Source organism: Rhinoderma darwinii, chromosome 2, assembly GCF_050947455.1.
Source record: "Rhinoderma darwinii isolate aRhiDar2 chromosome 2, aRhiDar2.hap1, whole genome shotgun sequence".
NCBI classification, from domain to species: domain Eukaryota; kingdom Metazoa; phylum Chordata; class Amphibia; order Anura; family Rhinodermatidae; genus Rhinoderma; species Rhinoderma darwinii.
In genome coordinates this window covers 424,801,959-424,814,455 of record NC_134688.1, presented here as the reverse complement: position 1 = coordinate 424,814,455, position 12,497 = coordinate 424,801,959, and the positions used below count along the sequence as shown (strand labels likewise).

The 12,497-nt window shown below is 40.7% G+C and overlaps 1 protein-coding gene across 2 annotated transcripts in view; it reads right to left on the bottom strand.

The window, feature by feature from the left end:
* The window catches only part of TAOK1 (TAO kinase 1), a 106,116-nt gene that overhangs the window by 9,552 nt on the left and 84,067 nt on the right, over nucleotides 1–12,497 (bottom strand). For both annotated transcript variants that reach the window (XM_075854307.1, XM_075854308.1), the window contains exons 14-18: nucleotides 11,529–11,663; nucleotides 11,078–11,314; nucleotides 10,380–10,508; nucleotides 6,137–6,340; nucleotides 3,160–3,399 (exon numbers count right to left, since the gene is read on the bottom strand). In XM_075854307.1, the coding sequence (XP_075710422.1) occupies nucleotides 3,160–3,399; nucleotides 6,137–6,340; nucleotides 10,380–10,508; nucleotides 11,078–11,314; nucleotides 11,529–11,663 (945 nt within the window). The remainder of the gene's footprint in view (nucleotides 1–3,159; nucleotides 3,400–6,136; nucleotides 6,341–10,379; nucleotides 10,509–11,077; nucleotides 11,315–11,528; nucleotides 11,664–12,497) is intronic.

The following is a 12,497-nucleotide window of genomic DNA, read 5'->3' as shown; positions in this document are numbered from 1 at the left end:
ACACATGCATTTATGGCATGACTGTCAGAACGACTGCATGGCATTTCTTGAACATTTTATATATGCCATTTGTTAGTAGCCTTATGTTTTCCACTTTGCATATTTTAATTGTTTGTGGTTTTTAGGTCTTGATGGCCAACATGTTCTTATATTTATTGTAATAAAGGATGTATATTTTTTGCAAATTTCTTGCTGTACTTGGTGTTATTCTTTCCCTACGGGGCACTATTATCTGTCCTCACATACAGTTCTAGGTATTTATTGTCTGTTCTTCTTTGATATGTGTGGACGTTTACCATAACGTTTATTGTTAGGTCTGGTTCTATATAGGTATTCATTCTCTATATTCCATAACTGACTCACAATGTCAATCGCTATAAATGCGGCCAGGGTTGATGTGCTTTATGCAAACATGTCAAGAAATCTGAGGATTTTACTTCTTTAGTCACTAATCAATCATTCCCCACGCAGGACAGTATTCCCGCGGGGCGACAGGGACACCTAGCGTCATACATAACAATGATGCTAGGCGCCCAGCTCCCTGAACTGTGTTCGGAACGGGAAATGCGGCCGACATGCGGTATATCACAGACCGAATACAGTCGTGTGAATAAGGCCTTACTCTTACTAGAAGCTGCTGCAGCGTCTGTGTGTCTCTCTCTGGCTCTTTCTCTACTCCCTCCACCTCTCTCTAAAGACTTCTATGGGCAGCTGTAACCTAATCCATCAGTGAGCCGTTAGTCCATCTTATCTTGAGGAGACGGAAAAATCAGTAAATTCAGAGTAAGTGATCAGTTAAAAGGAAAGGGACGCCTGATAAAAAAATAAAAAGGCATTTTTCTCGACTACAGATGATATATGAAAGTTTCTTATATTCGGTTATACTATTGAATTATGCAAAGCTTATTGAAAAGTTAGTGACCATTTAATGTATTTATGTTACATTTAAATACATTGTTTGTACATGAAACACATACTAAACTAGAATAAACGGCTTGAATATGTAACATATCACTGGATACTTTAATAGTTTGAATCTGCAATTACGGTTTGTGATCCTAGGTGATTTGCCCTCCTGGCCACAGACTCAAAGTAGAAGTGGCAAGGCAAGTGCACAGTGCACGTTATTCATGTCTTTAAAAGTTATGGAAAGAGGTTGACCACATAACTCCAGAAAAGTGGTAAACCTAGAGTTGGGACGCCCACCCCACCTATGAGACATTTAAGACATCCGCATGTCTCAGTTTTAATAAAAAAGCATTCTGCTTATGAGTATGATTAATCTGATAAACAGTGGAGCTGCATACACACTTCCCACCAATGCTCTGGGAATCAGTCAGCAGAACAGATTTTCTGTAAATGCAGCAGACACAGGTTATTGTAAAACATCTGGTGTCTGCGGACAAAAACACAAATGCAATATCATATTTCCCCAGGGCTTTGCTATTAAGTCTTCTCCACTCCTAAAGAGCAATGCAAAAGATAGTAGCTTATTAGGGTATATATACACCTGTATAGGTAACCACCTAATATACATACAAGTGTGTGCAGGTAGGTGGGTGTGTGTGTTGGGGGAGGGGAGCTGGATGTAGCCATATACTTTAAATAGCTGTCCGCCGAACGATCATTTTGCCGACAGCAATTTCGAACGACACCCCCATACACATGCACGCTTGCAGACTTCTCTGGCAGCGGCTTATCTCCTTACGAACAAAAGGATGGGCATGTTGAAATTCAACACGCCTGACCCTTCTTCCACTGACATCTACTGCTGTGGGAGAGTCGGGACGCCACCATACACATTAGATAGTGGGCCTGTCCCGCCGACATACATCTAATGTGTATGGCCACCTTACGGTTGGAATCCCAAATGCAGTATTTTTGGTCCTTTTTAAAGCCAAACACAGGATGGAACCCATGAGAAGTATAGAAGGAAAGACTGAACCGTCTCCTCTCTTTTGTATACCCTCCTCTTTTTTGGCTTAAATACTGCATGTGTGATTCCAGTCGAAGACACGCATTATTATTTAAAGCGGCTCTGTCACCACATTATAAGTGCCCTATCTCCTAGATAAGGAGATGGGCGCTATAATGTAGGTGACTAATTCTTTTTATTTAAAAAAACGATCTATTTTTACCACTTTATTAGCGATTTTAGATTTATGCTAATGAGTTGCTTAATGCCCAAGTGGGCGTATTTTCACTTTAGATCAAGTGGGCGTTGTACAGAGGAGTGTATGACGCTGACCAATCAGCATCATGCACTCCTCTCCATTCATTTACACAGCGCATAGAGATCCTGTTAAATCGCTATGTGCTGTCTTATACTTACACATTAACAATACTGAAGTGTTTAGACAGTGAATAGACATTCCACGGGATGTCTATTCACAATTTCTGCACTTCGTTACTGTTTCTGTGGTAGTTACAGCCGAGGAAGCGTGATCTCGTTGTAACCTGTCATTTACCGCGTAATCTCGCGAGATCACGCGTCCTCTGCTGTAACTACCACAGACAGAGTAACGAAGTGCAGAGATTGTGAATAGACATCCCGTGGAATGTCTATTCACTGTCTAAACACTTCAGTATCGTTAATGTGTAAGTATAAGACAGCACATAAGGATCTAACAGGATCCCTATGCGCTGTGTAAATGAATGGAGAGGAGCGCATGATGCTGATTGGTCAGCGTCATACACTCCCCTGTACAACGGCCACTTGGTCTAAAGTGAAAATACGCTCACTTGGGCATTAAGCAACTCATTAGCATAAATCTAAAAATGCTAATAAAGTGGTAAAAATTGTTTTTTTTAAAATAAAAAGCACTGCTGTCACCTACATTATAGCGCCGATCTCCTTATGTAGGAGATAGGACACTTATAATGTGGTGACAGAGCCTCTTTAATTTCCCAGATTTTTCTTATTGGAAATCATACTGTAGACCCCTACTTCCTTAGAGTGTATTTTACAACAATTACTTGTGCACTTTAGCAGTTCACCTAAAGAGCTTATCTCTAATATTTATAAACATAATTTGCCATTTTCACGACAAATGGATAAGGAGATAATCACTCTGGGTTTATTAATTTTGCATGAGAAACAGCTTTGGCTATAAAAGCACACTGCTAGTAGACATATAAATAATAAGTCATAGCCAGTACCTTGAGGCTTTTGGGTTGTTGTCGCACCTCCATGACATGTTTGCGCCTTAATTCCCGTTCTCTTCGTTTATTGTACTCAAGCTGATTTGTGAGTTCAGTTTGGTGTTGTAGCTTTATAAGCTCACATCTCATCCGCTGTATAGTATTTAGATGGCGAAACTCTAATTCTTGCATCGACTCATGCTGTCTTAGGAGCATGGCGTGTTCCAGATCCTTTTGTGTCTGTCTCTTATTCAGCTCCTAGCAAAGAAAAGGCTTAATATAAGTAAAACTAATGAAAACATGTAAAATGAAAGGGAAGATCATTCCATTAATATTACAAGTTTGAGTACAAGTTCTTTCTGATAAAAAAAATAAAGCTTTAGTTGTACCAAAAATCTCTGCAACGTGTCTGTTCCATGAGGCTCAAAATACCCTGGCCACAAAGGAGCTGAGGACAAATGTACAACGTTTTTTTTTAGTATTCTCTCATAGGTCAGCGAAACAAATAGAACAGGATATCACAGCAAATGTACCTATGCAATTCGGCTTGCACTATTGCGAGAATTCTTCTAAGATTCTAGATCATGTTTGGGACATACAGGTGATTTCAGACAGGTTACCTATGCCGATCTATTGGAGTCTTGTGGTTTGACAGAACAGAATATTGTGGCAAGCCATGCTCCAGTTAAAAATAAAAAAAATAAAAGTGGTTATAGCATTCAATGGGCAAAACGTATGCCAAAAGAATGTTATTTCTGCATACGGTTGGCTTATTGAAAGCTATGAGTGCATCACAGTGCAAGTTTTCATACGGTTATTTGGTATAGAAACGTATATTTATGACACAGCCCAAACGTTATGTGAACCCGCTCCTCCATTGCTTCCCATGATGGTGCTCCATTATTTCCATAAACAAAAATCAAACCTAATATATTTTCTGTTTAGTCCGAATTCTGTTGGGATATCAGACTAATCGGATTCCCAATTATGCAACTGCATAGATTCTAAAGCCATAAGCATGCACATTTATAGAAAATACATGCTGCTGGGCGTCCATTTTCATTAACTGTACTGAATGCTGACAAATCCTCTATTCATGCCGTGCAAGCATGCATTCGTTGTGGACTTACTTTGCAGACTGAACCAAACATGTAGTCCATCAATTCCCTATGAACTTATGTGAACAAGAAAGAGGAAGCATACTCTAATACTAATGACTTAACAGGTTGTATTCTCAAGACTATATGGTAGTCCATAGATACCATCTAAAGCCAAATCTATGCGGATGGTCTTAAATGGGGTTTTCTCCGCTCTGGACACCCACCCCCCATCAATGAGCTAGAACAAGTCCTTTACTGGTGGACTCGAGCCGTCTTCTGAATGGCCGCCATGCAGGGGTAATGTCTGGCCAGAGAAAGCTTCCCCCGGCTAGATCAGCTGTTTGCCGTGCTTGCCAGGTGCCGGACTCCTGGTGATCAGCTATTCAAATGTGGCGGCTGCAATGTGAAAGGTGAGAAAACCCCTTTAAGGTGACCATAACAATTATTATTGGTAAGGATATCACCATAAAAGGACTATTGTTAAAGGGGTTTGCCCACAAAAGTGACTAATAAAATCGATCTGGCCACGGCTTCCTACCATGGAAAACATAATAACTAGCCGCTTACATTGCTTTTTCATGCCCATTTTGCGTCTGTTTTGTGGGCAGGCATTGAAAGATCAGTCATGTGAATGCAGCAGCGCTGTGCAGACATGTCCCATAATTACTGTGTCTGCAGCACACACTCTCCAGATCTGTCACTCAATCTAACTGCAGTCACCGAATCCCGTCCCACAGATTATACAAGATAGGAAGACTCAGCCAGTCTCTGGGTTTGCCAACTGCATCCGAGCTTCTGAAGATGCATACCACTGCGCATGTGCAGCAGTTCCGATGAGCTGAAGTGAGTTAGAGGCTCTGCGAATGCGCAGACAAATCACGTGCATGATTGGAGGAAGCCGAACACAAAAAAAAAACTATGGTAGGTATCTTTACATGTGCGACCATAGATTGAAGAATGGGTTACAGTCCGAAATGAAAAACAGAAAGGATAAATGGAACAGATGACAGGGGTTAGATATGTATGTATGTATGTATGTATGTATTGTAGTAGTGCAGCTACTGGACAGTGCAGAAACTGTCCAGTTTCAAGCAACCAGGGAGCATGTACAGCAGAGAGGGTTTTCTCTGCTGTTGCTTGGGTGTAAAACCCGGAATAGGGCATGGTTTGCTGGAGTGTGAAGGAGAAGGGCGTCTTCCACTCCATAGAGACAGTCCGTGTCTTGGGCTGTCTGATGAGCTTAGTTAGGCTTCACCTGAGACGGCTCTTTAAGTCAGGTGTGTGCAGTTCACACGGGGCTCTCAGTCTGGGGAAGACAGGCATGCTAGCCTGTGAGAGTCACCACCGGGTAAGGTAAAACTGTGAAGGTTTTGACGTATTGGGCACAAGGCTCATTGTCTCGTAGTGAGGGACACTGAATGTGTTAGTTAGAGGCTGTACGGCCTAGGGTTTATTTTGTATGTTTTTGTTGTAACACTGCTTGCTGTGGTGAAGACAATAAAGCTAGCTGCGGCTGGTTTCAACTTTTATTCCATGAGTTGGAGTGAACTTTCTACGTGTGCCAACCATCTCATCCGGGAGATGGCGATCCTGTGAGCCAAGTGGTCCCCAGGTTGTCACAGTATGTATGTATGTATGTAACAGTGCATCTTTGGGGAAAAAAACTTACAAATTCGGTGACATTGGATGGGCATTACATTGAACTTAGATTTAGTTTGTGGGCAAACCCCTTTGATGATTATTTGTATGTTCGTAAAAAAATTAGTTCTGACCAATGTAGACTGAGAGGAAAAATATCAGAAGACGGATTGGTTCTGGGGTAAATTGATAGGTGCATTGACCAGTTTTCAGACAGTGTTTTAAAACTTACAATACACAGACGGCTGATATCATACCTCTCTAACCAAATCCTGTTCAAGGTTATGTCTGCTGAGTAACATCCGCCTCTTGAAACGTCGGCACTCCAGTTCTAGGTATTGCCTTTGACGACGAAGGAGATTGGCTTCCTCTTCAGCCTGGTAATGCTGGAAATTCTCTTTCTGCTTTGATAGCCACTCTTGTTTCTCTTTTTTTGGAGTACTCTGGTTTTCATTTAATTCCTAGGAGGGAAAAACAAAAAATAGCAATATGAGGCAAATCTCAGGTCATACATTCAATTTTCCACTTAACACAAACACTAAACACTGCTTTACTTCAAATAGAAGTTTAACCCGCTAGTAACCGCCCACGAACGGACCTTATTCCGATGCAATTGCCTTTTTACGGCGCTGCATCGGAATAAACACCATCGGGAGCAGGTAAACCTCCCTGCTCTCAGCTACCAGAGGTAGCGGAGGGCTGAGAGCAGACCTGCTCGAGCGGGCGGGATCGATATCCATATCGATCCTGCTCGTTTAACCCCTCAGATGCGGCGCTCAATAGCGAGCGCCGCATCTAAGTGGTTTTAGAGGGAGGGGGCTCCCTCTCTCACCCCACCGGCACCGATCGCAGGGTGCCAGTGGCTTCAATCGCAGCCGAAGGCCTAACAAAGACCCCCAGGTCTGCTATTAGTTAATGATTGCAAGGCCATGCCAGAAGTATGGCCCAACAGATGCCTGTCCGACTGGCAGTAATACATTGCAATACAGAAGTATTGCAGTGTATTATAAAAGCGATCAGATGATTGTACAGTAAAGTCCCCTTGTGGGACTAGAAAAAAAAAGTTACAAATTATTTAAAAACTCACTTTTTCCCCTTACAAAAAATTATACATATTTGGTATCTTCGCATCCATAACGACCCCACCTATAAAGCTATTACGTTATTTAACGTGCACGGTGAACGCCATAAAAAAATAAAATACAATTCCAGAATTAACATTTTCTGTTCATCCTGCCTTAAAAAAATCTTGATAAAAAGTAATCAAGAAGTCGCACGTGCTCCAAAATGATACCAATAAAAACTAAAAGTCATCCCGCAAAAAAAAAAAAAAGCCCTCAAAGCTGCATCGGCAAAAAAATTAATAAAATAAGTTTTGACTCCTAAAAAATAAATAAAAAAATAAAAAAAAGTGTGTTTACGGTCTAAAAGTAAGAAAACTAGGTCAATTTGGTATTGCCCCAATCGTAATGACCCGCTGAATAAAGTTGTTATGTCATTTATACCACACGGTAAAGAGCGTAATTTAGGAGGCAAAAAAGTGTTGTGAAATTGCTAGGTTTTTTCCTAGTCTCCTCCCTCTTCTTTTGGTTTCCTTGTACCCTTTTTCAGTACATTGAGCGGATTACTACCATTATATTGTCTCTGTTGAACGTTGGCCTTTTGAAGCCTTTAGTGCCATATTTACTTCTTCGCCATGATATTTTGTTAAAACCCATAACAAAAATGATTAGAACCATAAACTGAAACAATGCCACCCTTCTTTATAAATTATTGACCTTATAAAGGGATTGCACAGTAAAATATATATTTTTAAGGGAATACTAAAATGTATAAAGTAATTAACATACACAAGGACAATATTTGGTTACAAATGGATCTGGATAAGTTGGAGGTTTGGGTAGGGAAGTGGCAAATGCGGTTTAACATTGATGAATGTAAAGTTATGCACTTGGGAAGGGAAAATCCACGTCACCATTACATACTAAATGGGAAAACACGGAGTAAAACGTATCATGCGGCGCATTAAAAGGGGCACCAATGCTATAAATGTCCATCAAGTTCAACAAAGGGGTGGGAGAAAAGGATGGCATATGGGTAAACTTTAGAACTTTGTTTTACCCCTTTTGATGCAGAGGAAGGTAAAGGAAAACATTTCCTCCTGATCCCAAGTGGCGATCAGCCTGGATCAACATTCAACCAAGAATTCTATACACTGAAGTAGGCGCTGATATTATTTTGTTCTAAGAAATCATCAGAAGTATTTTTTGAAGCCATCTATTGTTTCCGCTGTGAGCAGCTCCTGCGGCCGGCTGTTCCACAGATTCAGTTATTAAGGTAAAGTAGGCTTGTCGCCTCTGGAGATTATACGCTTTTTCCTCCAGACAGAGGTAGCGGGTGCACGCTTATATTTTGAGGGTATTTTACACGGAACAGGTTTTTACCATATTTTCTGTACGGGCCATTTATATAAGTTAATCACGTCCCCCCCTTAGTCGTCTCTTTTAAAGACTAAATACATTCTTTTCTTTTAAAGCTTTCCTCATCACTTAGATTCTCCATGCCCCTTATTAGCTTTGTTGCTCTTCTTTGTATTTTTTCCAACTCCAGGGCATCCTTTCTATGAACTGGAGCCCAGAACTGAACTGCATATTCTAGATGAGGCCTCACTAATGCTTTGTAAAGTGGTAATACTCTGTCATTGTCCCGCAAGTTCATGACTCTTAATACACAACAATATCTTGCTGGCCTTAGAAGCAGCTGATTGACATTGTGCAGTTATTTAGGATCTACAAGTGCACCCAGATCCTTCTCAACACGTGACTCTCCCAGTGTAGCTCCCTCTAGTACATATATTGCATTCAGATTGTGAGTACCCAGATGCATAACTTTACATTTATCCACGTTGAAACTCATTTGCTATATTGATGACATAGTATACTCGTAATTTGTGAACATCTTCCATAGACTGAACTACATAGCTTGGGGTTATCTCCAAAAATAGAAAAACTGTACTATTAACCCCGTCTTCTATATCATTAATAAATAAAGTTGAAAAATAGCAGTCCCAGCACTGAACCATGGGTTACAACACTTATAACCGGGGACCATTCAGTGTAGGAATATGGAATATTGTGTACAGTTCTGGGCACCAGTGCACAAGAAAGACATAGGAGAGGCTTGAACGGGTTCAAAAGCAAGCAACGAAAGTAATAAATGGAATGGATGGACTACATTACCCAGAAATATTTTCAAAACCAAGGTTATTTAGTTTAGAAAAAAAGATGGGTGACCTCATAACTATGTATAAATATATGAAAGGTCAATACAGAGATCTCTCTCATGATCTAATTATACCCAGGAATGTTACTATAACAAGGGGGCACCCTCTACGTCTAGAGGAAAGGAGGTTTCTACATCGACAAAGTAGAGGATTCTTTACTGTAAGAGCAGTGAGACTATGGATCTCTCTGCCATAGAAAGTCGTCATGGTAAATTCAATAGGGGCCTAGATTTATTCTAACTGCCTTAGGAAGTCGGGAAGGAATTTCCTTAGATGAGGAAATTTGTCTTTTTCCTTATGGTGTATTTGGTTTTCCTCTGCATCAAAATTGCAGGAAAATAGGCTGAACTAAATGGACATATATATTTTTTCTGCATTCCAAACTGTACTATGTGTGAACAAAGCCTTACATACAAAAAAGAATCATGGTGTGCAAATGTTTGGACCGAGTACCTACAACAACTAATGATCGACCAGACAGAAGTGTACAGAGTGTAACCAGCCACCTGGACACGCGTTTCTCTTAAGGTTTCCTCAGGAGGCCTATAGGGCTATATATTTTTTGGTGCATCGAATTAGAGTTTAGACTGGTTCAGAGTTTTTTTTTCATATTTTTTAATTGGTTTTGTAATTTTAACTTATTTCATAAAGGGAATCATTTATTTCATATAATTTTGTCTTTGAGAATCTGTGGCTCGCATGACTTCTGTCCGGTCGATCATTAGTTGTTGTATTTACATGTGAAGTTTTCTGAATAATGTTCCCACATTTTTTGGACCATCATATAAGTCCGAAGATATAATTACAGTCCTCTGACAAATTAGTATGTATGCAGATTTCTTCCCCAACTCTGCTATAACAAAACCTCCACTTGACCTGTTTGGTGGAGATGGAAAATTTCAACTATACTCCAATGCTTCCCATGACAGACTAATATTTACAGCATTAAACTGTTCAACACGAACATAAAGATGACAAGTTTCAGAATAATGTAAACCATAATAAAGCAAAGCACAAGGAAAATGGTTACCACAAGGTAAAGGAGGTCAGTCATTGGAGACAGATTTCTTTATACATAGACTCTATATAACGCTCCCTTCTTGTGACGTGGAATATAACAGAACCTCCAGATCTTTGCGCCTCTACATCCTGGGAATACCGACCACTAAACAGAGTCAAGTCAATGTAGGATATTAAATACGTTGTATATATTGTACCTCTTTCAATTGTTCCTTTCGTAATTTATATTCCCTCTTCTGAGACTCCAAAAAGCTGTTCAGTTCTTTCTTTTGCTGAGCCTGGATGTGTTGCTGAAATTTCTTCTCTTCATTTGCCATCAGCTTCAGCTGTTTAATGAAAACACATACAGATGATTCAAAAGGATTTAACCCTTCAGTGACCACTGCCATTTTATATAGTCAACCAATGCAAATTGACTATTACAAACAGATTTTCTATGGACACATTTAATTAGGTGACTTTTTCATGAATCTATTTAAAGGGGCTTCCCCAAAACCTTGCATAAAAAGTCCAACCCAGCTAGATTGTTTGCCATGTTTGAAATCTTTAACATGTAGCAGTAACTTGAATGAGCGAAGCCCAACTGGAGGGCCTCAGAGCTTGAAGGAATATTATATTACATAATTCATATGGTGCAGAAACCACCAAGCATGGTTCCTTATCTCCATTAAGTGGATCATGACTCTGTCTACTTCTTTCCAGGGGCAACAATGGGAATTCATCATTGCACTACATTAGTAGTATATTCTTCCATCACAGAGTAGTTATTCTTTATTGATTTACCAGAATCCTACAGATCCTGCCAGAAAGCAGTGGCATACAGGTAAAACATGGTCAGTAACTTGCTTCACAAGGTCCATATGACCAGGGAAGACTCATGCTATGGAAGCCCCACCTCTTTATCCATGGCTGCTAGATGTTTCTTTATAAGTTTCTCCATTTCTGCTGCAAAATTGTTGCGCTGAGTCTCTAAGTCTTTGTCAAGCCGGAGTCGGTGCTCATCCATCTCCGCCTTCAGCTTGTTCTCTAGTGCCATCAGTTGCTTTTGATGTTGCCGCCTCATGCGCTTGTAGCCAGACATCTGTTCCCGCAGCTCTGAGTCTTGCTCATGTTCCTGGATTTGCCTTGTCACCTGTAAAAAAAGAAATGGCACGTGAATATTTTTAGACTTCTCACAAAACGATTAGTGAAACCAGGTTTAGTCATATCATATTCAGATTATTGAGCTATACAATAACCCTGCAACCTCTACACTACCCACGGTCTCCTTCCCTCATAGATTGTAAGCCCTTCCACCCCTGAAAAGGAACGAACGACTTTTAATAGGGTTTAGATGAAAAACATACCAGCGAGGCTGTGCGTATGGTGGCAAAGTGCTCTCGGTTCCGATAGTGGGATTTGTGACGGGAAACCTGGGGTGGAGACTGAGGTTCTGATGGCCGCGTTCTAGATTCCGATTCCTCTGGGAAATTTTCTTCTTCCTGACGATATAAAAAAGAAAAATGTACTTAAATAATTATGCAAAAGTAAAGAATATCAGAACAAATATAAGCATAAGGAGATGATCACATGTGCATTGCATCATTACTACCGTAGGTTTAAAAGGGGTTGTCTCATGAAGACAACCCCTGTCCATATGATCTATTACAGAGGGGGTCCATAATCGGCTCCTGTTCTGACAGATTGGAGCCATCCTTGCTTTACAAGGAAAGCCATTCACCTAAAATAGCTCCAATCTAATACTAGATTTTTCCCTGCAGAGACCTCTAAAAGGGGAAATGCAGGGCTGGCCGCGGCTTCCCAGGCAAAGATCAGCTGTTTGCCAGGGGCGGGACTGGAGGCGATCAGCTGTTTGCCAGGGGCGGGACTGGAGGCGATCAGCTGTTTGCCAGGGGCGGGACTGGAGGCGATCAGCTGTTTGCCAGGGGCGGGACTGGAGGCGATCAGCTGTTTGCCAGGGGCGGGACTGGAGGCGATCAGCTGATAAGACAACACTTACTTTAGAAAAACCACAGCAGAAAAATTTCACATAGCAATAAACAGTTTTTGGGCTTTTTTTAAGTTCCATTCATAGTATGTAGTTAGGAACCATGTGGGTTTTAGGACAAGCGGCCATTACCTTTTTTTGGCCATTACTATCCTATCCCTCACATCTTGTGTTATTTATAAACAAATGGATCTCATCCCCTTGCCAGTTCTTTAAGGGCATTTCCTTTAAAAAATGCATGAATTGTGGGAAAATAAACTAAAAACACAACAAGCATATGTGTATCATGTCAGTTTAACCCCTTAATGACCAGCCTATTTTAGACCTT